The 27,368-nt window shown below is 35.2% G+C and overlaps 1 protein-coding gene across 1 annotated transcript; it reads right to left on the bottom strand.

Annotated features, from left to right (window-relative positions):
- Positions 1-17,808: 17,808 nt before the first annotated feature.
- Positions 17,809-26,332, bottom strand: LOC149567195 (calcium-transporting ATPase, endoplasmic reticulum-type-like). The gene is made up of 9 exons (XM_089820381.1): positions 26,194-26,332; positions 22,363-23,756; positions 21,958-22,063; positions 21,692-21,813; positions 20,871-21,149; positions 20,314-20,697; positions 20,102-20,211; positions 18,893-19,121; positions 17,809-18,777 (listed from the first exon to the last, which is right to left on the bottom strand). The coding sequence occupies exons 2-9, from the start codon at positions 23,719-23,721 to the stop codon at positions 18,214-18,216; spliced, it is 3,153 nt and encodes a 1,050-aa protein (XP_089676507.1). The 5' UTR covers positions 23,722-23,756; positions 26,194-26,332; the 3' UTR covers positions 17,809-18,213.
- Between the last annotated feature and the right edge of the window lie 1,036 nt (positions 26,333-27,368).

The raw sequence follows: 27,368 nt of genomic DNA, 5'->3' as shown, positions 1-27,368 counted from the left end.
TAAAAAATGATATGGTGACAAGTAAGGATGTATCAACTGAAAAGTCATTCACACTTCAAGGACAAAGAGAATAGCAAAGAGATCCTCTTGTTTCCACTCAAGAACAACCATAACAAAAAATGCATCTCACTGTTCCTAAATTCCAATCAAAGGTGCATGTTACTGTACCATTTAATATTATAGAAAACATGAATAGGGTGAGCATCATGATGTCTATGTGGGATTCTTTAGCTATTCTGGGGAAAACTAACTTGTTGAAGGAGGCCTTGGTAGTAGATATTCCTGGTCCACCTCACAATAGGTGTATCATAGTCATGCTCTAGGCCATGGTTAGGAATAATATATTCAACCTAAGGACTATTTCTTCCACCATGAGGTGCATTTAATCCTTTTAACCCAAGGATGTATACTTGAAATGGTCGGCACAGTATGTGCACTAAGTCTCTTGATGAGTCACTAAGCTTATGCTACAGGAAAGTAAAATGCAAGAAAAAGAACTTACACTATTGTTGCGGGAAACTAACACACTTAAGTCTATGAATACTGGAAATAAAATGAAAGGATAACAAATATTCCAACTCGGTCCATCCACTATAATTGTTCTCACATATGCTATAGGAACATTCACAAAGTGCGATGCTATAGGAAGGAACTTACAACTTCTACTTACAAAACTAAGAATGCTTAGAAATAAACCTATTCTATCCTAATCTAATCCACCTTCCAAGTGGGCCCCCTTGGTCAACTTCACTAAACTACTAACACAAGATAGAAGCTAAAAACTATTTCATTAGATTTCAGAAATTCGTTACATAACACAAAACTAGAAAAATACAACTGTAAAAGTCAACAGTCTGTTCTCATAAACTATTTCTTCTAACTAGCTAAAAACTAACATACTTAGGTCAATTCCTATATATATATAGGAAATCAACACTTATTCCATAATAGAAAAGTAAATTTCCTAGCTTTAAATTCATAGGAGAGAAAATAGGAAGATAAAAATTGAAGGCGGGAAGAAGGAATAACAGCTTGAGGTGGGAATAATAAAGTCTGAACATCCACTTGCTATAGAATAAATGCAAAGAAGGTAATAATTCATCATAGCTCCTCCTTACTCGCTGTCGTGTCTTCTAGAATCATTACAACTTCCCTCTGCCATGGTTGCTCCTTAACGTTCTCTTCTCCTTGAATGCTGTTGGCGCTCAACTTTTGAATTCCTCCGATCATCTTTCAATTCTTCATTAATAGGTTAGTTTCAATACAAAGACATGTTTGCAAATAAACATTTATCAAATTAAAGTCAAATATAAGAACACACATTTTGATAACTATATGAAATACTACATACTATATATAATACTAGCAAAAAGGTGGCATAGTTTCTACCCATAGATTTATCACATGTTTGGTAAACATAGTTCCACAAATGTTTTGACAAAGACAAAATAGAGTATTAAAAAGGTATCTTAAAACTGTTATGAAATAAATGAAAATTTTGGTCTCATCATCTGCCCCCTGTTGAACTAACGCTTGTCCTCAAGTATTGCACTTCCTTGTCAATGACCTAAACTCTCCAATCTCTATCCTTCCTTTTCTGTTGCTCTTGAAAGTCTAGTAAAATCCTCTGGTTCTCTCCCAAACTTCCCTTATGTGATTTTCTTTTAGCTTTTCAATTCTATCAGCATTAATGTCATATAACAGCCACAGAAGCATTGGAGGTTGCATGGTTAGGGTACACCACAATTCTAGTCTGATCTACTTTTCTAACTCTAAATATTTTGGAACCCTGTTAAGTGTTGCTTCCAAGTTAATGGGACTGTGTGGTTTTAACTTTTTAAGAGATTCGGGCAATCTAGCCCATCTACTCCTTACACCAGTCATAGCTATCTAAAAAGAAAAGTAGGGTAGATTTTTGTAATCAGCGTAAACTTTAGCTCTGGTAGCAAAGATCCTATCCCTTACTTCTAGATTCTTCTTTCCATAGGTTAATGTGAACTAATCCCTAAGAACTTCATCCGGTTTGCTACTCTCTGCTCTTAAAGGAAAAGGTTTTGTCCTCTCCTCATCCCTGTAATTATTCAGTTGCCCATCATAATTTGCTTCATTGGACATCCAAGACATGAGGGCTCTTAAGTGTATATCTCCTATGTAAAGCAAGGGATTCCATTGAGTCTCTGAAGAGATAACAAAATTATGAACATATAAGGTGGCAGAGTCTGATATAGTCCATAAAATTCTTGTGCTGATTTGAACTCTGCATTAACATTCTTAAGAGTTAACATTAATTGAAACAAAATAAATTGCTCTTTCAAACAAAAAGCATAAACTCTTGGTGGCGGTCTACAAGCAAGGACCTGATTAGCTAGCTTGAGGGCATGGTCCATTCGTTGCTTTTGTCTTGCTAACTATTCCTTTAAATCTGCAATTTCTTGACCTTGAGATACTATAACCTTATTCATCTTTTTCTTCTTTTATTTCCACAAGACTTCAGCAAACAAATGTTTTCCATACAACTAAAAAAGGAGTTTTTGTAGTGTGATAGAACCACTATCTTCTTCATGATCTCTTTTCTTTTTTCTTTGTTCCCGCCACAAGTGTTCTACAAAACTAGTAATCCATGTTGATTTATGGGGAACAAGAGCAGTGTTTGGATCAACATATTCAAGAACGGGTTCATCCCTATAGGTAGAAGTACCTGATAGGTCTATTGGGGCATTATCTAGACTTTCTTCAACTCCATCCCCACATTTCTTAGTAGGATTTTTGGGAATACTTGTAATCTCGGGATGGGGAGGAGAGTGATCTGAAACAATTTGCACAGGGGATTCCCTAATAGATGTTTTAGACATAGTGGAATCTTTAGAAATTTTCCCTCTTATCCTAGAGCTTCTCCTTACGGGGGTTTCTTCTTGCAACACAGCCTTTTGCCTACTTTTCACTTTGGGTGTCTTTGTTGCAAGAGTGGTTGTTGTAGGACTTTTATTTGTTCTCTTTTGTCTTACAATTGTAGGGTTTGGCTCTTCCTTTTCCTGAACAGAGGTTTCTTCTGGTAGTTTTCATTTCCTCTTGGATTTGCTAGTAGTAGGTTATGGGGTTTCTTGCACAGGTGAAGGCACATTTTCTTGAGCAAAGATAGTTTCTTGCACATTTTCTTAGGTCTTTTTGGCTTCAGCCTCTTGGGTATTTTGTTCAATAGGCTCATTGGTAGGGATATTTTCCTCACTAGGCTATTTGCTAGGGGTAGCTTGGGGTTGTAGAGTTTTGGCTTGCATAAATTAATCCCATGTCATGGGAGACACATCCCTAAGCAACCTCTTTATCATTAATTTGATTAAAGCATGATGAGTAACAAAATTATCTTTTCCTTTCTGAGTCTCTTCCACACTAATATAAAGCAGATTATACAGGAAATTTGGAATATTTACTACAAGATTATGCCTTACACAACTAAGTAATTTGAAATGGTGTGACTACAAGTATGAGAATCTGCCTTCGCATGTAAAATACCTGATTATGTGCATGGCTAATTCATTGTATGGTGGCGGTAGTGACATTCTCTTACAACCTTGCTTTGTAATGTCCATTTGAGGATCAGCTGATCTAGTAAATTGAGCTCTTGTTGACCTCGCATCATATGTACTAGGGTAATGTTCTCCAACTGTAGGCAACCCAGTCACGTCAGCAATGTGTTGCTCTATTACAATCACCTTTAAACCCCAAATGGAAGCTTCACCCTCATTAAATGTCCTTGTAAATTTTGCAGCTGCCTCCTCATCAAATGCAATCAAACTCAAAAAAATACCCTAGCCTTCTGCAAGTGTTAAACCTTCTCATAGCCTCTACATCCAAGAGTAACACAGTGTGTTCCACTGGTTCTTTTCTCTACAACTGTCCACCCATTCTCTTAGCACTTCCTCTATTTACTCTATTTTCCTTTTCTTTTTTAAATTCAAGCTTCAAACTGCTTTGTTATCTTGCAGACTTAACTCACACTTCTTCATTTGAACTAGGAAATTAATGACATAACAAATTGTTATGCACAATAATATGACTTTTAATGAAGAAAAATCATGAATATGTGTGAGAATCATCCGAAAATGGGGTTTGAATCAAAAAAAAAAATTATAGATAAGTCACATCACAACTTGACACAAAAAATCATTCAAAAATAGAGAGTACGACACCTCACTTGTGTACTTATGGAAATTAATTTTCATTAATGAAGGGAATGCAAAGATTTGGAAAAAATCTTTACAAGTAAATAAAAATGCCATTGGATATTAGTGACCTTCCCTGCCACCTACTAAATTTGGACAAGTGTCCACACTTGTCAGACCTAGTACAGGTAAGGGACTGGCATAACGTTGCCATCATATAAATTATGCAGTATTAAATATAATTATCAAAATCTACAGACTATAAGTGAATAATAATTTGAAAATGTTATACTTGTCATTTTGATTATCGCATGTACCAAAAAGGTGGCAAAATTTATATCAAGATTGGCAGCATCCGTCAGCATTCTCATAGGGTTTATTGAAAGCATGAAAAATTGATGACGTGGAAAGTGGATGGATGGAAGATAAAGAAATGAGATGAGGTGGATGGGTGGAACGTAGAGAGATGAGATTGAAAGAAAAGTGAATAGAAAAATGAACTTTATGTGAACATAAAGTCTTCATTATGAGTATGAACAAAGAAACTAATGTTGAAGGGTGGCAGTCAAAAGGTTGACACCTTCGGCTGTAGGAAGAGTTACTTGATTTGTTTTTTAATCTGGCTGTTGAAACTATTGCAGGAAGTCTGCTTTTGTTTCGAGCCATTTGTATAATTTCAATTGGTGACCATTGACTAATAGTTTGAAAGATATCGAATCAATGATAGTTAGTTGAATAGCTCCATTATCAAAGACATGACTAATTTCATATGGTCACAACCATCTTGTCTACAGCTTCCCTAGCATATCTTTAAATCTGGAATCATATAGCAGTGCCCAGTCACCAACTTGAAATTGTTTACTGAGAATATGAGAATCATGCCATTGTTTCCTTTGTTTCTATATCAGTTCAATCTATTCCAAAGCAGCTTTGTGCATCTCATCCAGAGAATTAAGATGTAGAAGACATTTTCTTTGTGCTACAGGAAGTTCAATATCTAATGCTAATGTTGTCCTTAGAGTCTTATGTTCAAATTCAATTGGAAGCATTGCTACCTTACCATATAAGAGTTCAAATGGTGTGAATCCTATAGTAGTCTTCTAGGTTGTTCTGTAATCCCAAACAGCTTCTTGTAATATGTTGGTCCAATCCCTTCAGTGCAAATGGACTGTTTTTGTTAAGATGTTCTCCAGCTCATGGTTTGTGACCTCTACTTGTCCATTTTCTTGAGGATGATAAGGATTGGATTTCCAGTGCCTGATGTTGTACTGTTTCATCAACTCTGAGATCATATTAGAGGTAAATTGTGCACCTTGGTCAGTGACTAGCTCTTTGGGTACACCATAGCGAGTAAAGATCTCTTCATATAGAAATTCAGCAAATTTTTCATCATGAGCATGCTTCATAGCCTTAACTTCAACCCATTTTGTTAGGTAATTAGTGCACACAAGACTATAGGATTTCCCATTAGATGGAGGATCAATTGGACCAACGAAGTCCATTCCCCATTTCTCAAATGGTGCTAATGCCATCTAAGGATTAAGAGGCATTTCATCTGTTCTTTTTGGTCGGCCCATCCTTTGACACTTGTCACATTTCCTTGTATAGTTGATTGCATACTTGTGAAGTGTAGGCCAATAATAACCAGTTGTTAAGATTTTGAAAGCTTTTTTTTTTGCTACAAAATGTCCTCTGCATGGTTCATTATGACATGCATGTAGAATGTCATATGTCTCATCTTCTCTCACACATCTTCTCATAACTTGATCAGGTCCAGTGTAAAACAAGAAATTATTTATCCAGGAAAAATGGAAACTTTTCTCTACAAGCAACTTCTTTTCCTTGTAAGAAAAATGTTCTGGTATTTTATTGGCTACAATGTAGTTAGCAATGTCTGCATACCATGGAGTTTGAATAGCAATATGAAACAAATGCTCATCTGAAAATGCATAATCTACCAAGGTACTATCAGTATCATCATGATGGATTCTTGATAAATAATCAGCTACAACATTGGCTTTTCCAGGCTTATCAACAATAGTTATATCAAATTCTTGCAACAATAGTAACCATCTTGCTAACCTACTTGTTATAGCAGGTTTGTTCATGAGATATTTAATTGTTGCATGATCAGTGTGAACAAATATGGAATAGCCAATTATGTAATGCCAAAATTTGTTGACGGCATAAACTACTACTAACAATTCTTTTTTAGTCATAGTGTAGTTTAGCTCTGGTCCATGAAGGCTCTCATTGATATAATAAATTGCATTTTCAAGATTTTGGCATTGTTGTGCTAAGACATCACATATAGCATAATCAGAGGCATCTGTATATATATGAAAAGGTAAGTTTGAATCGGGGCCTTATAAGACTGGGGTTGTAGTCAAAAGTTTCTTAAGCTACAGGAAGGCTTCATTGCATTGGGTTGTCCAACTAAATTCAGCTTCCTTTGTGAGTAACTTATACAAGGGACTAGCTATTTTTCTGAAATCTTTTATGAAATGTTTGTAATATCTAGCATGACCTAAAAAAGATCTTACATCTTTTGACTTTGTAGGTATGGACTATGTTTGAATTACCTCTTTCTTACCTGGATCCACTTGTATTCCTGCAATGGATATGAAATGGCCAAGTACTACACCTTCCTGCATGAGCATAAAACACTTTTCACTGTTAAGTGCCAAATTATATTATTGATCTTACCAAAACCTTTTCAAGATTCACCATTGCTTCTTCAAAAGTGACTCCAAATGTTGTGAAGTCATCCATGTATATTTCCATACAATCATGTGATATATCAGCAAAGATGCTAATAACTACACTTTGAAATGTTGTAGGAGCATTACATAGACCAAATGGTAAAACAAAGTATTAAAAAGTACCCCATGGACACGTAAACGTGGTTTTATCTTGATCTTTAGGAGTATGTCTGATTTGATTATAACCACTATATCCATCTAGAAAAGAAAAATACTTCTTTCCAGGTAGTGTGTCCAGAACTTGGTCTATGAATGGTAAAGGAAAGTGATCCTTCTTGGTAGCTTTGTTCAATTCTCTATAATCTACACAAATTCTCCATTTTCCTCCTTTTTTAGGCACTATGACCAAGGGTGACACCCATCTACTATCAAATATAGGATAAATAAAACCAGCATCAAGCAATTTTTGCAATTTAGTTTTAACTATCTCTCTAAGGCTTGGATTTATCCTTCTCTGGGGTTGATGGAGTGGTAGACAACCTTCATTGAGGTATATCCTATGAGTGCACAATGTAGGACTCAATCCTTTCATATCACTATTGTCCCATGCAAAGGCCTTTTCATGCCTTTGAAGCAATTCTTTTAACTATTCCATCTATGTGGGTGTTAATTTGGGTTTATCATAATGGTGAGTATTCTCGCTTGTCACGTGGGTGACCCAGGTTTGATCCCCAAAAATGGCGCCAAAAATGGTCCGCCTCACAATAGGTGTATCATAGTCATGCTCTAGGTCATGCTTAGGAATAATATATTCAAATTAAGGACTATTTCTCCCACCATGATGTGCATTTAATCTTTTCAAACCAGGGATGTATACTTGAAATGATCGTCACAGTATGTGCACTAGGTCTCTTGATGAGTCACGAAGCTTATGCTATAGGAAAGTAAAATGCAAGAAAAAGAACTTACACTATTGTTGTAGGAAACTAACACACTTAACTCTATGAATACTGGAAATAAAATGAAAGGATAACAAATATTCCAACTCAGTCCATCCACTATAACTATTCTCACATATGCTGCAGGAACATTCACAAAGTGAGATACTACAGGAAGGAACTTACAACTTCTACTTATGAAACTAAGAATGCTTAGAAATAAATCTATTCTATCCTAATCTAATCCACTTTCCAAGTGGGCCCCCTTGGTCGGCTTCAATAAACTACTAACACAAGATAGAAGCCAAAAACTATTTCATCACATTTCAAAAATTCATTAGATAACACAAAACTGGAAAAACACAACTATAAAAGTCAACAATCTATTCTCATAAACTATTTCTTCTAACTAGCTAAAAACTAACACACTTAGGTCGATTCCTATATATATAGGAAATCAACACTTATTCCATAACAGAAAATAAATGCCCTAGCTTTAAATATGTAGGAGATAAAATAGGAAGATAACAACTGAAGGCGAGAAGAAGGAATAATGGCTTGAGCCAGGAATAATAAAGTTTGAACATTCGCTCACCATAGAATAAATACAAAGAAGGTAATAAGTCTTCATAGCTCCTCCTTACTCGATGTCGTCTCTTCTGGAATCATTGCAACTTCCCTCTGTATGGCTGCTCCTTAGCGTTCTCTTCTCCTTGAATGTTGTTGGTGCTCAACTTTTGAATTCCTCCAATCATCTTTGAATTCTTCATTAACAGGTTAGTTTCAATACAAAGACATGTTTGCAAATAAAAATTTATCAAATTAAATTCAAATATAAGAACATACATTTTGATAACTATATGAAATACTGCATACTATATATAATACTAGCAGAAAGGTGGCATAGTTTCTGTCCATAGTTTATCACAGGTTTGGTAAAAATAGGTCCACAAATGTTTTGACAAAGACAAAATAGAGTATTAACAAAGTATCTTAAAACTATTATGAAATAAAGGTAAATTTTGCTCTCATCAATTCCAAATCAAGTTTTTTGATGAACCTCACAGGGCTATATTCACAAACCAAGGAGTTGTTACTCAAGATAGCAACAAGAAGGGAAATCAAATCCAAGATAAGGACATAAAACATCCAACATTTTATATTTCATTTATTATGGGAAACAATTTGGTTCATAATTGTATGGTAGATAGTGGAGCCACAAGCTCTGTTACGCCCAAGAAGATAGCAGACTAGCTAGGTTTAAAGTATGAACCCTTAGAGAAAGGTGTAGTCCAGCTAGATGGTTCATGTGTTAACACATAATGCAATTTTGACACTCCATGCATGTCCCACCTTTTTTATTCTCCAAGATATCTTTGTATTAGATTTTACTCCATATTTTGCCCTTTGTTTGTCAAGAGAATTCACAACCAAGATAAGAGGCTACTTATCTAAAAATTGGTCACACATGTTATTTAGGACTATATATGGAACCAAAGTAACAATAAGGTCTGAGTTACTTGCAAAAGACCACATTGATCCTTACACACCCAGTGTGATTAATACCAATTGTATTGTGCTTGATCAAGAAGAAGACCTTGTTGCCCAAGATATAAATAATCAAGTTTGTAGTATCCCTGATGTCTTGTTAGACGAGTGGGAAAAAAAAATCCTTAACAGATGGGACCAACAATATTATAGATGCTAGTCTATGAAATTGTGTCTTCCAAGAGGCTTGGTTAGTAATGTCAAACCTTGTCAACGACACAACTAGTCATTTTGAGCAACAAAATGAGGTTTTTGAATTACACTTTGATGGCTCTAAGAGAAAATGGTTCAGGTGGGGGAGCAATGTTGACCTTCCCTCATGGAGATAAATATTATGCAGCTTTCCATTTTAGTTCTGCATGCACAAACAATACAGTTGAATATGAGGGGATAATTCAAGGTTTGGAATAGGCCATAATGAGGGGTGTCAAATGTATAAAAGTATTTGAGGGATAGCAAGTTAGTTGTTAACCAAATGAGAGGGTTGCACATGACCAAAAATGACAAATTAAAAAGCTACAAAGAAAGAGGTTGGGATATAATTGAAGATTTTGATGCTTTTAATATGGTCATCATCCCTAGAAGATTAAATCAGCATGCCAAAAGATTAGTTGTTGTAGGAGAAAAATTTTATTTAGTTGAAAATATTAACAAGATATACAAAAGCATATCAAAATTGTGATCAAACCCTTTGTATCAGACTATGATGTTAATTGGCAAGTTTTTGATAGTGGTGAACAGATTTTGAATTTTCTTCTTGAAGAAGACATGCTTTCAAACTCCAATCAATATAAAGTGAGACAACAATATGATGATTAGGTTATATAGTTAAATTCCAATAAACTGACTAAGGGGTTGGTTACTCTAGAATCCTTCTTTAACACATATGACCAAGTCAAAAGGAATAAAACTAGCTTGTTGGTTCAGAAATATCATTATGAAGACCTTGAGATTTCAGAGGGAAAGAATTTAAAATTTGGTAAGGCAATTCCTGGTAAAGAAATGTGATCTTACATTCAACTTTTCCAAGATTTCAATGCTTTTTTTGCCTAGGAATATGCAAATCTTAAGGGTTTTGATCCACACCTTGCCCAATGCACTATTGAGTTAGAACCTAATTCCAAACCCATAAGGAAGAAGCAAAGACCGATCAACCCAAATCTTGAACCCTTAATGCAAAAAGAGGTTTTCAAGCTCATTGAGAGCGGTATAATATTCTCTATCAAGCACACTAGTCGAGTGTCAAATTTGGTTCTCATTAGAAAAAAGAATGGGGAGCTAAGATTATGTGTTGACTTTAGCAACCTTAATAGAGTGTCATTGAAAGATCACCATCATTTTCCATCTATGGAACAAATGCTCCAATATATTTTAGGTTCTAAGAGGTTTTCACTTCTTGATGGATACTCAAGCTATAATCAAGTTTTGGTTGAAGAGGAAGATCAGTTCAAAACTACATTCAATACGAAGTGGAGTACTACGGCATATAAAAGAATGCCTTTTGGCTTATCTAATGCGGGGACAACTTTTCAAAAGGCCATGGAAATGACTTTCAATCATTTGATGTACAAATTCATTCTGGTCTATCTAGATGATATCATGGTTTTCTCCAAGCATGTTGTAGATCACATTGAACATCTTAGGGAAACCTTAGAAAGATGCAAGGAATTTGATATATCTCTCAATCCAAAGAAATGTGTGTTTATTGTCCATGAGGGTAAATTATTGGGATATACTATATCCAAGTAGAGTGTTACTATTGATCCTGGAAGGGTTGCAGCCATTCTAGAGTTTCCTCTATCACATTATAAAAAGGGATTGCAGAGTTTCATTGGCAGAATCAATTTTGTAAGACATTTTATTCCAGATATTGCTACCTTACTAAAACCATTCACATCAATGCTTAAGAAAAATATTGTTTTCAGCTGGTCAAAAGAAGCCAAGTGTAGTTTTGGAGCAATAAAAGGGGCATTATCATATGCTCCTACCTTGGTAAATCCTAATTTTTCAAAAGTCTTCATATTGTATGCATATGCTAGTATGGATACAATTTTTACAGTACTAGTTCAACAAAATGATCAATGTTTAGAACAACCAATCGCTTTCTTTACTAAAGGTTTAGAGGGGTATGAACAAAGATACAACTTCATTGAAAAATATGTGTTTGTTGTGGTAAAAACCTAAAAAGGTTCAAACATTTGGTTTCTAACAACAAGGTTCATATTATGGTAGCTCATCCTAGCGTGAAGGATTTTTTGTTAAGCAAGGATTTCAATGAGAAAAGGACTAGTTGGATAACCTGAGCTATGGAATATGATGTAGATATTCAGGTGACCAAGCCTATCAGAGGAAAAGGCTTATGTGAGCAACTAGAAAATGAGATGGCTCAAACTACAGATGATATAACATAAATTGTCCTTGCTAATCATAGAGCTAGCTACAAGAGATGGTTCATTTTCTACAAACTGGAGAATGTCCTCCATTTCTTGATAGAGCCAAGCGAAGTTATTTCAGGTTGCAATCTATACCTTGCATATTAGTCGGTGGTCTTTTGTTTAGAAAAGATATGAATGGAGTCCTCCTTAGGTGTATTGACAATAACTATACCAGTAAGTTTTTGGAGCAGTTCCATGATACAAGAGGTCACTTTCTCCAAAGACAACAACCTATAAAATTATGAGGGCTAGATATTATTGGCCCAACTTTTTTAAAGATGCTTATTCCTGGGGAAGAAAATGCAATAAATGTGCATTATTTTCTAGAAACGAAAAGTTAGTTGCCTTACCCCTAAATCCTATTCTAATTAATAAATCATTTATGAAATGGGGGATTGACTTTTTGGATCCCATAAATACGAATTTTGGCACTAACGACAAATGGATCCTAACTACAACAAATTATTTCACACGCTAGATAGAAGCAATAGCTTTGAAGGAGGCCAATGAAACTACTATTTTGGACTTCTATAATGATTTGGTTCACAGATTTGGAGTTCCTGACTCCATTATATCTGATCATGCCTTAGCATTTGTGGGGGCAAGAATAACTGAATGGGCCTTGAAAATGGAATCTACCTCAATACTTCATCAAATTATTGTCCCCAAGGAAATGGTTTAGCTGAAAGCACTAATAAAAATTTGTTGAGAATACTAAAAAGGACTTTGGTAGACAATAAACATGATTGGCATTCTAAGTTGAGATGAGACTTATGGCTTGATAGAATCACTCCTAAATAAATTCTTGGAAATTCACCTTATGTTCTAGTATACATGAAACAAGCCAAGCTGCCTATTTCTGTAGAATTCCCCTCATTGGAGTTGGTCGATAATCTAATTCTTTTTGAAGAGGATGATCCATTAAGCTGAGCTATGCTAAGTTACTAGAGCTGGAAGAAGAAAGAAAGAAATTGTTACAGATAATGGAGTACCAGTAGATACAGACCAAGAAGGTTTTTGATAATAAATCTAAGTTTAGAATTTTTAAGAAAGGAGATCTGGTTCTATGTTGGGATGTCTTGAAAAGAAGATCAGGTCACCATAACAAATCCGATCACATGTGGGCAAGGCCATTCATAATTTTAGAGTGCGAAGAGCACATTGCCTACCAGTTATCAACTATGGAGGGAAATATTTTGCCAATCCATGTGAATGGGATGCACCTCAAGCTTTATTTTTAGTTTTCCTACTTTCAATAAAAAGTCCCTAAGTTTCCAATGAGCTTTAGCAACAAAGTATGTCGCATATTTGCTAGTGTAATAATGTCCTCAAATTCATAGCCATTTTTGTAGTCCATGTACAAGCCCAAATGCATACAACTAAACATGAGCACCTAGTTTTGAAACCCATTATCACATCTAAATTGACTCTATGCCCAATAAACTATCTAAGGCTAGTGGTTTGATGTCTAGCAGGCAACCATATCATAGAAGTCGCCAAAAATGTTACCAATTTTCATCACTATGCAAATTGGTAGAAATGTTGACCATTCTCAAACATCCAAGGTGGTAGCCATGACCCACGTTCTTGTATTATTGTATTATTCATAATTTTTGTGTATGCACAAGAGGGATATGTAAAAGTGTGGTCCTAATTTACCTCTTATATCCCGAAGTCTTCTAATCCCTTATATTTGCATGTTTTATGCTTAATCAAAGTTAAGTTGTGATCTTGCAATTCATGATTGTTACATGATCACAAGAAGTTATGGCCTAACTATCAAAAGGGTGGCAAAGGTGTGAAGCGGTCTTCTCAGTAGTCAGGGTTATGATTTTTGCAAAATCACAGCAGGATAAGGCTTAACCAGAGTTTAGGTTGTGATGCAATGATTGCTTTGATCACTCGTTTGCATGAGTTAATTGTCAATTTAAAGATTAAGTTGTGAACTTAGAAAATAGTGGTCCAAGTGCTTTTGAAATCCCTTAGTCACAGTGTTAGAAGGGTCAACTTTAAAGGGGAATCCATCGAATGAAAGAAGATTAGTTGAATCGATGCATCCCATGGAAGGACTTCAAAGATTTTAAGTCGTGATTGTGTGAAAGGTCAATAGGTCATAGTTAAAATAAGTTCATTGCAGGGTCACTAAAGGTCAAGCTAACTAGGGGATGAGAGTGGTGATGCAACAAAAAGACTCTCATTGCATCATCACATGAGGATAAGGCTTTACGAGAGTTTAGGTTGTGATGCAACGATTGCTTTGATCACTCGTTCGCAAGAGTTAATGGTTGAGTTAAAGATTAAGCTACAAGCTTGCGGAATGGTCAAGGAAGTGAAGGTCAACGTTGGGTGCACCATTACAGGTATCAAAGATACAGTCAAGCTTTAAGTTGCGACAGTGCGAAAGGTATGCTTGCAGTTAAGTTTATGAAGAGGTTGCAGCATCGCAAGCATTTCATGACACACTCAACTTTAAGCTATGAAGGGGCAACAAAAGTAATTGAATGGATTCACAACTTCACACAGTTAGATGGTTGTTAAGCCCAAACCACGGTGACAGTGCAAAACGTCATTTTCATGCAATCGCAGGGTCACAATGTTAAGAAGATGATAGCTAAAATAAGTTGCGACTTGGCAAATAAGCCACAAGCAATCATTAAATCCTTTGTTGACTCAATTGGGCAATTAAGAAGCATAAGAGCAAGGAAGTCAGCGACCTAGTGAAACACTAAGCATGAAAGAAATATATGTGACCGCATGGTCATGATTTCAAGTGGTAGTTAATTAGAATAAGGCATATGATATGGAGAACTCAGTTAAAGCATATTCATTCGCTTGGTCATGTGGTTAAGGATTGAAAGAGCTTTTAAACCACGATTGTGTGGATAGGTCAAAATAATAAGAAGATGTAGGTGATTGCTCAGTTGTGATATCAAAAAATGTTAGTGAAAATGAATGGTGAAGCAGTGACAAAGCATGAAAATAAGGAGATCACCAAGTCACAGGCTGAACTTAACAGTTAGAGAAAAGATGTGCGAAGCCACGAAAGGTTAAAATTTGGTGTTTTTGCATGGTCACAGCCAACAATAAAGAAAAGAGATAAATAGTTGCGAAGGCACGATAAATGTTAGAATGAAGAGTAAGTGCACTGTCGCAAGTCAACCTGGTCAAAAAGGAAATATAGTTGTGAGGATTCGAAAAGGTGACAAGGCGGCAACTCTAGCCTATCAAATTGTGACATGTGGCTCTTATTGGGGCAGTCAACTAGAGATTGACTAAAGGTGGCAGAAAATAATGGATTCAAGTTTCATATTTATAGAGTTGGAACAAGGAGATGTGGAGATCTAATATCATATGGAGTAAAGCAAAAGGAGTGGTCTAGATGAAATCAAATATTTTTAACGGCCCTAGAAAAGACATGAAGTAGTGGAAGTAGTTGAGGATGTCGTGGCTCTGTTAGTGGAGGCAGTTGAAGGTTTACATAATTAAAGGCATCAAAAGAAAAACAAAATTAGTTAAAGGCTCCTACAGTAGTTGCCACTTGGTCAATCTTGCAACCATCTTCTTAGTTTTACCTGAATACAGAAAATGTAAAAATGTAACTTTCTGAAAGTATCTTTGTATTCGTCCAATAGTCTTTTGACATGTGCCCTCCCATTTGAAGCTTGTTGTAATCCTTCTCTTTATAAGGATTCCCAATATGTGGAAAAGGAGATGAGGGGTAGATTGGAGTTTTATGCAAAAAACAGTGTTGTCGTGATTTCTTAAGAGTCTTTCATATCATTTTTCTATAGATTACTTTTCAACCAGTCTTGATGAATGTTGCAGAACTACCTTTGAAGCTAAAATAAAAGAATAGTTTAGAAGCCCTTCTTGTGTATCATTTTGTTGTTTAAAGCACTAATCTGATATTTTTTTGTGATTTACTTTGAATCCCTAAGTTAGTGTCTTAGTTTTATCTGCAAGTGAAGTTTTGGAATATTCATATAGGTTACAAGTTGTGAAAGTGTGCTTTATCTCAGGTGGTTAATTATGAATGTCATCATTCCCCTTAGCATCTTGTCTGAAGTATATCCTTCTTGTGAACTATTTATGTATGAGTTTTATGAGGTCAAAATTGTGCTCACCTTAATTGTTCATAAATGCTTCATCATGTCAGACTAGCAACATTCTTATCTTAGTGTATTGGTGTGTCACCTCATGTTTACTTTTCAGCATTTACATTCTTATAAATCCTTCTATCTCTTTCCCTCCCAAGTTTTAAATTCACATTTGAAGAACAAATAGGTGAAGCATCATAAGGAACCAATCTAGAACCCAAAGATTCACTCCTAACCTTGGTACACCCACTACCTAGGAGTATTTTCATGTTACTCAAAGTGACTAAATTTTAGAATCTGGTTGAGGCACAACTTTTAGAGATAACAAGCACATGAAGTAAGGAGTCAAGGAAGCATACAAATTGGTGTGATTGATGATCACGAAGACGAGATGGAACCAAGTCATCTAGATGGAGTAAAAAGGCAAGAAACATGCAATTGACATGTCACAAGAAAGTTCATTGCACCTGACATCTCAATTAATAGAGTTGGTACTATCACATCAAGGGGAGATAAAAGAATTCAAATTTGACTTATTTCCAAAGAAAACAAGCTATTAAGTCATATAGCATCTATGACTTCTATTTCAATAGACCCCCTTTGACAGGGACTCAAGAATTTGAGGATTAGTTACAATTTCACAATACTACAAAATAGTATTTTTACAGAATAGTATTTTCACTATGCCTAGTTTAGTAGTGGCAATTAATGAGATAAGGATCCAAAAAGTATCAATGCTGACAAATGATCCAAGGGAAAAGGGTAATAAAATCCATGCACAATTCGCATTCACATGATTGTTCCTCACTAAGAGATGTAAGAGTGGTTTATAATTCACAAAGAGAGTTAAAATAAAATAAAACTAAGATGGTAAGTTGCATTGTCACAATGAAATGCTAAAGATGGGACCGCTACAAAATGAAATAGAGAACAATACAATCAATTTTTGGTACAGTCAATTCATAGTAGCAATTAAAAGCTTTTGATTACACAAAAAAGAGTTTTTATTCATACAATAATATTGATATTGTTGAGTAAAAGGAATGAAAGGAAAGACACCTGGATTAATTATCACAGTTTGGTTATTTTCCAAGATATCATGACTACTGACTATCCCAATTTGCTTTTCACTCCATGATCTTCAACTCTCCCCTTCTCTATAAGATCGGTCGCACTTCCCTCAATATCCTGCTAAATTTGTTTCCAAAAAGCTCCGCAGCCAAAAATTTATAGCTACCATCTTCTTGGAAAGTCTCTCTGTGTATTACAAGTCAAAGCTCTTCACCACTTTCCCATTTCCATAGAAATCAATACCAATGCATGGAAAAATATGTCTAGCAAATAATAGGGAAATGTTTATTCACGAGTAGAACAAGATGCTCGAACATTAACGACAACATGAAGGTGGGCACAAAGGAGGCATGCCACCTAAATAGAAAAGAAACAAATGAGTTGTAGTAAATCCAAAGACACATCCACACGAATCAGTTACTGGCAATTAGACATTTACCCCAAATAAACTCTAACGTAACGATAACCAATCAAGCATTACTTTCATTAATTTATAACTTTATTTCTTTTAAATTATTGACACTGTTATTTATTTTCATCAAGATATACATTTAATAAAATAATATCAAGAATTGGGTCCACTTCAATCCATGTGTCAAAGACACATCAATTTACTCAACATTAGATGAAGTGGTTTATGACACATAGAAATACCATCTAGACTAGCAATAGATATATTTCAATTATTTAACATAAAAATTTATAGATAAAAAATTTAATAGAAAATCATATTTGTAAGGGATGTTGCAAAAATTATGAAATTATAAACATTAAGAATGACACATGTAATTAGAAAATAATTAATTTTAAAACATACAATTCATGTACAAAGAAGTTTTACATATATGACATGAAAATTATAATAAACATATAAACTGAAATTAACACTACTTTCCATAGTACTGAGTTTATAGATATGGAAAATTACATTTCAAAACTTCCCTTACAAACCTTTAAAAAACTTTTATTTTCTTTATATCACCTTATCATTACTAGAAACCCCTTATTAGTTATGGATTAGGTCTCCTCTTAAACATTATAGAGCTATTCACAAACTCCACAAATTATTCTTCTTTATATCACCTTATCATTACTAGAAACCCCTTATTAGTTATGGATTAGATCTCCTCTTAAACATTATAGAGCTATTCACAAACTCCACAAATTATTGTGGATAGAATATAACTGGCAAATTCATGACGACAACCAACTGGTAGTAGCTAAAGAAGAAACAAAACAATTCACAAGTGCTCCCTTGTTTGTTAAACTGTTTTGTACTTGTGGTGTACCCTAGACATTCTCCTTCCAATTAATTTTAGAACTTCATCTATCAGTATCACTGGAAATGCAACTACAATAACCAAACACCACTCATTAAAGCTCAAGGGTACAATGCCAAAAATGTTGGCAAGAAATGGAACATAAAGGATCACAGCATGGAGCCCAAAGGAAACGAACATTGCCAGTAGTAACCAAGGATTTATCCATGGTGGCATGGTGAGTAGACTATTATTCTCGGACAGAGCATTAAGTGAGTTGAACATCTCAATGGCCACCAGTACAGAGAGGGAAAGAGTTGTTGCTTTTGCTTTCCCTCTTGAAAAATAATCACAAGGATTGAAATCAAATGAAAAAATCCTCCCACCAGCTGAAAATGGTGAAACTGCAAAACCTTCCCAAGATGGGCATTCACCCCACGAGGTGAGCTGCGAAAAAGTTACCAATGTGTGGCCATCTGCTGATAAGTCAATCCCTAAAAATGAATCATGTGTGTACCACAACGCAAATATACCCACTGTTGCAAGCCCCACATATAAACCAATGACCTGCGTTCAAGGGAGGATTGAAAAAAATTATAAATCGTTCCACAAAAATGGATTTTAAATGCAAAGTCAAGGAGAAGATAACAAAACATTGGTGTAGCGATAGAAAACTCAATACCAGATAGCGGAAAAACACCCAGGCATTAATTAGGCTATCATTGCTTTTTCGAGGTGGTTTCTGCATGATATCTATGTCAGAAGGATTAAATCCAAGAGCTGTTGCGGGAGGACCATCAGTCACCAAATTTACCCACAGAAGTTGCACTGGTATCAAAGCATCAGGCATGCCTAAAGCAGCAGTCATAAATATAGAAGCTACCTCACCCATGTTTGATGATATCATGTACCTGCAGAAAATGTGTCAAATGAGATAGGCGCCAATAGATCTCTTTATTATTCCTAAACTCTAATGCAATTTATTAGATTGAGTTTTCAAAATATATTCAAAAGTTTCAATTATAGTCAATCTTAAACCATATTTTTCATTAAATATGATTACCCGCCTATTCCCTTGATTTCAGATAGCCATCTAAGCAAGTCAAAGATTGCATCAATGTCTTTAGTAGAACCCATTTATAAACAAGATTTAAGGTGAACCACTTAATTCAATCAAAACGTAGAGTGTGTTGTTTAAACCAAAATTAAGATATATGTCTACTGTAAATCAATATATATCTTCCATTATTCCTGAACTGTAACACAATGTATTAGACTAATTGAAAGGTGTGCTTAAAAATCATTCTAAAATTTAATTTGTTTAAGGGGCTCTTCTCAAATCACATTTGTTTCTCTAATAGAGTCCACCTATTAGTATGATTTAAAATGAGTCATCTAAACATGTAAAAGATTGCATTGCATTGTCTACTAGGCCCCACCTATTAGCATGATTTGAGGTGAGCCACCTATACAAACCAAAACTTAGAGTGTGTCAATTGAACCTACCATGACAGGTAAATCAGCACATCTTCTTCCATTAGTCTTAAATTATAATGCTATGTATTAGATTAGGAGAAACATTGTTCAATTGAAACAGCAAGCTGACTTTTGGCTTGTTAAGGTGGCTCATCTTGAATCACATTTTCTTCTCTAATAGAGCTCACCTATTAGTATGATTTTAAACGAGCCATCTATATAAGTCATAGATTCAATTTTATTTCTCTCACAAGATTCACATAACAGTATGTTTTAAAATAAAATGTCTAAATGAATCAAAGCTATAAAAAAATGTATTGCTTAAATAATCAAGAAATAACTACCATAAACTATAAAGCTATTAGAATTCCCTTTTCAGAATTCATCTCATATGATCAAAAGAAGAAATGCCTACCTTATAAAAGCTTTCATATTGTTGTAGATTGAACGACCTTCTGCAACAGCAGCAACAATGGTGCTGAAATTATCATCAGCTAAGACCATATCTGATGCTTCCTTGGCAACCTGAAATACAGAGAAAAAGTTGAAAAAGTTGAATATATGATTGCAAAGAAGCCAATACAATGTAGCAAATTCATATTTTGATTTTTACGTAGTCCAACATACCTCTGTTCCAGCAATTCCCATGGCAATTCCAATGTCTGCAAGCTTTAAAGCAGGGGCATCGTTTACACCATCTCCAGTCATGGCAACAACATGGCCAGCTTCTTTGAGCATGCGAACTATATTCTGCTTGTGCGTGGGTTCTGCTCGAGAAAAGACACGACCACCAGGCTTTGCTAGAACTTCACGACGCTTGTTCAAGGGAAGTTCCATGAATTCTTTCCCAGTGTAACTTTTCCCACTAAGATTCTCTCCTTCATAAAAGATACCAATATCTCGGCATATGGCTTCTGCTGTGAACTTGTTATCACCAGTAATCACCATTACTCGAATACCAGCTTCTCTACAATCTTTTATTGCTTCATGAACTTCTTCGCGAGGAGAATCCTATCATTTAGGAATATATTTCATGAAACCATGTTAAATGGGGAAAATAACTCATGGAAGAAGAAACTGCGGAATGTCTTTGACAGAAACATTTTCAAACATCATACTAATTCAAAATTTAAGGAAAAGAGTGAGATAGACACTTGTGTATCTCTGAATGTGGCAGAGCTTACTCTCAATCCAAGGAGACCAACAAAGATTAAATTGTTCTCTATCTCAGAATAATTTGCTGGGTCTAATAATTTTATATGAGCAGGATGATTCTCTCCATCGTAATCATTGAACTCTCCCAAGTCTTGCTTATATGCAAGGCCTAAACAGCGCAAAGCCTTTGAACTCATTTGGTGAAGTTTTGTCAAGAGTAATTCCCGGGATGCATCATCCATTTCAACTATGCTTCCATCTGTCAATTGTTGAAAAGCACTTCTCTCTAATACATTTTCCATAGCACCCTGTACAAAAGCTAGAGATCAGTACTATTGAAAACTAGACACAAAGAAGAAACTCCAAAGTAATGAGAGAAAGCCATAGAGAAGGGAATCCATGGAGAAACCCAAAAATGGGCTTTGCTGATCACAGGCCCAATCCATTCTATTTATAAGCAAATACATCATAAATGTATAGTAGACTGTAGGAAGAACTTAGCTATGAAATTTATAATGGACAGTTGAAATGGACAGCTGAGTGGTTGGCTGCACATGGAAAATGAGTGGTCTGTGCTGATCACCTAACACTGAACATTCTGGAAAATGCTGACTGTTTGGGAAATAATTAATTTATTCTAACAAGTACCACTAAATGGATGCAATCAAATGCCAGAATTACTATGCCAGTTCAAAGCAAATTTTGTCTTTACGAGTGAAGGGCAGCGCACGTCTACAAAGGTAAAGTGTCATGAAAATCTAGTTTATGTGGTTTAAACGATGATTAAAACAGTTAACAAAATATGATATAGGAAAAATTCAAAGCCTGTTTTTTTAATTCAAATCCAAACCTTCACCAAGAGGCGATTCTGTCCAGATAGATCTCTAACAATAACACTCATAGATTTCCGGATTCGATCAAACTCCAATAAAGCCAATCTCTTTGATTTTTCTATCAACTGATCGTTATGAACTACATTAAGGCAAAGACAGCAAATGAACAGATTAAAATAGAATCAAAGACTTTTAATGTCCATTAAATCAAGACTAACCTACAAGACAGGTTACAGAAAAAATAATCTGCTGATAATAGTAGAATATGGGCATAAGCACTCACCGAGTTTAACCATCCCATTCTCAACAGTCAAGTTGTCATTGACATGTCCACCGCTAGCCATGTCCGAGGCCTTCAAAACTGACATCCCCATTTTTTCAACGAAAACCTGACGGCAGATGAAAGATATATTATTACAGACAATGCCATTAGAAACTCCTTTTGTTTTTTAAAATAGCAGGAGGATTCTATATGCTAGATGCTATTCTTTATGTTCTTAAAAAACTATTTTCCACTGGCGCTCCATTCCTATTCTTTATGTTCTTAAAAAATTATTGTCCACTGGCGCTCCACCTAATATTCTATCTAAACTGATTCAAGACCTAATATTTTTTCTGAACTATTGTTGAAAAAAGTATTTTGTCCACTGGTGCATGTTAAACCACAAAATAGGGAAGACAAACTAACCTTCAGAGCTGCTTCAGTGGGCATTCCAGTAGCACGGAACTGGTGACCTTCACAAGAAATTCCTGCATCATTGCAAGTTGCGGCAATTTCTGCAAGAATTCCTAAATTTTCACTCGTTTCTGCAGGCCAATCTAGGATTCTACCATCAGTGGGGTTATATGTTGTTCCTTCCACATGAAATTCCTGAACTGAACCTACGGTCTGACCCAAGTTTACAAAATGAGTAACAGACATCTGATTTGTTGTAAGTGTGCCTGTCTTGTCAGAGCAAATCACTGTTGTACAACCCAGTGTTTCAACACTAGGAAGCTTGCGCACAATGGCATTCATTTTTGCCATCTTCCTAGTCCCAAGAGCCAAACAAGTAGTAATTACGGCAGGCAACCCTTCGGGAATAGCTGCAACAGCCAGAGCAACAGCAATCTTGATATAATAAGTACACTTTCCAAAAGAGAACTTAATGTTCTTTGGCCAACCATCAACAACATCCCATGAGAGAAAATTCTTATAGCTGATGATCCACACTAGAACACAAACAAATCCAATGGCTTTTGTCAGACTTTCCCCAAATTCATGTAGTTTCTTTTTCAAAGGCGTATCATCATCTTCTAGAGCAGCTTCCTGGATTTGTGTTTGAATTTTTCCTACCTCTGTAGACATTCCAATGCTAACAACAATGCAAGTACAACAGCCATTGACAACAGTGGTTCCTGCAAAAGCCATACATTTTTTGGCCTGCAACTCATAATCATCCATAAGTACCTCTTTTGTGTTTTTAATCACAGGGTGGCTCTCTCCAGTGAGGGAGCTCTGTTCCATCCTCAAGGTTGATGTCTTCAGGGATGCGATTCTCATGTCTGCAGGAACTTTGTCTCCCACCCCAAGTTCAACTAAATCACCAGGAACAAGTTCCCGGGCTGGAAAATGTGGAAAAATAGATCCATCTCTCAAGACCTTTGCTCGGTCGGGCTGCATTTCTTTGAGGGCTTCCAAAGCCTTCTCAGCATTAGTCTCCTGCCATACTCCTACAAAAGCATTGAGCATAAGAATTAAGAGTATTACCAGAGGCTCCACGTAGGCTGTCATGCTCGCCTCCTCAATCTCATTGGTATCCAAGTAGGCAAGAATAAATGAAACTAAAGCTGCCCCCAATAGTATATGAACCAGTCTATCGTCAAATTGTTCCAGAATCAGCTTCCACAAAGGTTTCCCATCTTCTTTCTCAAGTTCGTTCCACCCATATGTTTGTCGGCGTTTCTCGACCTCTTGAAAGCTTAGACCTTTTTCTAAAAGTACATCGTACTCTTCCAAGCATTCCTCCACTGTTTTGGACCAAGCACAGAATGGTTTTTCCTCCATTGATCACAAAACGAACGACCAGCAAACTGAGGAATCTGAAATTAAACATATTTCTCCACCGTTAAATAAGATTACAAGACTTCTAGTGTCAATCAATTCTCAAAACAATTTTATAACTCACAGATAGGAATATAAAAATCCCTTCAATTAATAAATAGTAAATAAGCCTGCTAGGAATTATAAAAATGTCCACTGTTTAAAAATAAATAAAAATTGGTCATATTAAAAAGAATCGTAAAATACCCTCAATAAATGAAACCTCTTGGATGAGTATGAAACACATCATAGAGGAAAAAATATATGCAATTTTTATCTAAAACTACTCAACTACTGTTCCAATTCAATTGGTCATTCCACAAGGAATGTGCTCACCTGAAATCAATGCAATCTGAAAAGAATTGCTATATACCATTGCCCTTTACACAAGCAGTTTCAATTAAAAACTGCCGTGATTGTTATACCAACACTGAATTCAAACAAGCAGCTAACAGCTGTAACACCAATAGATATCAATTGAAACTGCTACATACTTTACGTAAAAGAGCAAAACACTTGAAGCAAAGAATATGTGACAACTAAGTTGTATAGAACATCAAATCCAAAATAAAAGTGGCAGAAGTGGAAATTCCCCCAATGATTGGTTTCATTAGAATGACTTTACATGCTTCTTCTATCATCGCTACAATTTATGTTGAAACGTTTAAATCAAAAATGTTGGTAAAAAATAGCACCTGAACATCCAAAAAGTCTCCTAACACAATTACAATTCATATCAAAGAAGAAATCATTGAACAATAAGCAGGTAATAACCACAGCAACCAACAGGACATCAAACTCAAATTGCCAAACATATTCCAGCATGACAAATCTCTTCTTGAAAGGAAACATGATAAGTCATACTGAACTATTATGCAGTACAAAAACTCCAAGTTGTCAGTCTCTCGACAAATAAAAATAATAAACTCTCTTTAAAAGTTCATGAATTCAAAAACAAAGAAATTTGTTATTGTTAAAAAATCCTCGAAATTATGTTCCAAGATGAAAATAATGTTCAATAAACAAATCCTTGAACATCTATACCCCTAGGCTGTCGCATAAACGTTACCTTATAACACCCAAACTGCCGATTCGACAAAGGAAATTGATATTTATAACCCAGAATAGACCTATCTAAATTCATTCTGGTTTGCAACAATAACATGGGCCAATCCACCATGGACAACCCAATTCTCTATATTATAATAAGACAAGCTCCAATCTAATATTGCACCACAATCCAATAAAGCTATAAATAAAATACATATCATCAGAAACCAAAACTTAAGTGTAAACCAAAAGCTCTGGCTTCATATATTATTTAAACCAAAATCACTGTCTTCGAATTGTGATTAATGCCATATAGGGAATGAAGATAATATTGGAAGGGGAATATGAGTGGAATAGGTATATGTAAATTCTTAAAATTTCAAATTATAGGAATATGTATTCTAATTTTGGACCAAAAATGAGCATTTGCAATTCCACCTAAATAGGTGGAATTGGAATATGTATTCTTGTTCCAGTTTTCTTTATTTTACAAAACATAAATTTTTTAATCGGTGAGTTCCCCATCAAATTCCGACTGAATCAAACAAGAATAAGAATACGTATTCTTATTTTCTATTCTAGAATAACAATTCCACAATACATATTCCTATATCCATATTCTTATTCCCACACCCAAAAGAAAATTAAACTGTTGTTATGCTCATATTCCTACCATTGTTATCTTCAGTGTTTATGAGTTACTTCCCAAGGAACCAGAAGATACAGATATAAACAAGGGTTTTGGGCACAACTTAAAATTCTGCATTTTCAAACAAACTATACTACTGTATAACTTAAATAAAACCGGCGAGAACTATACGTTTGCTGACTAAATTTCGAGTCCACCAAATCTCAATCACAATAAACCATTACGTCATAAGAACACACAACTTAAATTTACAAGAAGAAACTAACAGTTCTGAAAAATGCACGAAACAAAACACCGACGATCTTTCCATCAAATCCACCCAATTTCTACTCTAAGCTTCCTACAAATCCTAATCATTCCCATCACACCGTAAAAAAATCAACTGGTTCACCCCAAAACAAAAACCAAGAAGGCATTCAATAAATAAAAAGGTAAACAAAATACCAATTGAAATGAGCTCTAGTGGGAAGCCGGAGCATCAATCAAATAACCTAAACCCCAACACGCTTAATTCAGAAATATCAAAATCCTACAGCACCATTCGTGGTTGACGGACTTTACATTAGCACTTAAACACCTGAGTTCGAATCCCGGCCCCAATGCCAGCTACCAGATTCCAAAGCACAATTTCGTGGGCAACATTTTTAAAAAAAACAAAGTTGGGAAATGAAAATGCAAGCACAATTATCAAAATATTTGCATAAACTTTGCATTTGTAAAGCATTGGAGTATCCTACCAGTTGCAAAAAGCCAAGCTTGTTCGTTCCTTTACTGTTCTCGCTGTTATGGGCAATCCACCTCGAAAGGAGTACTGATTTTATAGCGCGCAGAGCCGAAGACCCGCAAAAATTGCGAATCCCAACGCAAAAGAACAGGCCGTCCTGCACCTTCGCGCCACCTTCCTAAGTATAACATCATGATGCAAATCTGCACACTTTTGCCTAGAGTATTATTCATGTTTCACCGAATAGCCTCATACTGAATTATTAAAAAATTGTTTGGAATTTTGATTTGAATAGTTTAGGTCAGGTGAATTTTTAATTGGATTAAAATAAAATTGTTATTCTAGTACAGATAAAGAGTTTTTAGAATCAATAGGGGGAGGTGATAGATCATAATTAATAATTAATAAGAATTATAGAATCAATAGGGGGAGGTTATAAATCATTATTAGAAAATTCTTCTAATTATTTATGATCTTAGTATAAAGTTTGGTTGGATTGTGTGTCACTCTTGACAAGATAGATGACCAAAGTTAAATAGCCATGAAAATGCACTTTCTTTACATTGCTTTTTCTAACTTTTTAAAAAATTGACTAAGTCCTCTCCTTTGTATGAAAGTGCATTTTCGTGGTTGTATAGACGTTGCCAGTTAAATAGGGATATGGAGGATCAAAAATATTTATATAAGAAGTAATAAAAAAGTGTAGTGCCTACCCTTAGTTTAGATTTAGTTATTATTACCGAACTCTTTTAGGCCAGTTTATGTTTATACTTGATGATTAGTAGCATTATTTTTCAAATTATTGGATATTGTTTTCATACTCAGTTGATCATATGATGAGACTACCTTGGTACTAGTTACTTCATGTATGCATGATTATACTTTGATGATGATTATTTACAATGATTTCAGTTATTTAATGATGTTAGATGGATTATTTATACGTATTTTTTGTAGATACTTACCCCATACTTGCATATGTATGTTGTGCGTGTATGTTTTCTTCATGTATGACGTTTCTGATGTGGTTAAGGAAGGGAGTCCTAGTCACCTACTAGTCAGGATCTACACGATGTACCACTTCTTAGCATTTCCTGTTTAGTTTAGAATATGTGTTTGTACATGCGTGGATTTTTACGCAAATTGCAGGTACTGGGTATCGACTTCCCTGAATTGCTAAGATGAGTG

The sequence above is a fragment of the Cupressus sempervirens genome, chromosome 3 (assembly GCF_028749045.1).
Source record: "Cupressus sempervirens isolate cs-2001-9-10 chromosome 3, ASM2874904v1, whole genome shotgun sequence".
Taxonomy (NCBI): domain Eukaryota; kingdom Viridiplantae; phylum Streptophyta; class Pinopsida; order Cupressales; family Cupressaceae; genus Cupressus; species Cupressus sempervirens.
Note: the sequence above shows the minus strand (reverse complement) of the source record. Positions and strands in the feature narration are given on the sequence as shown.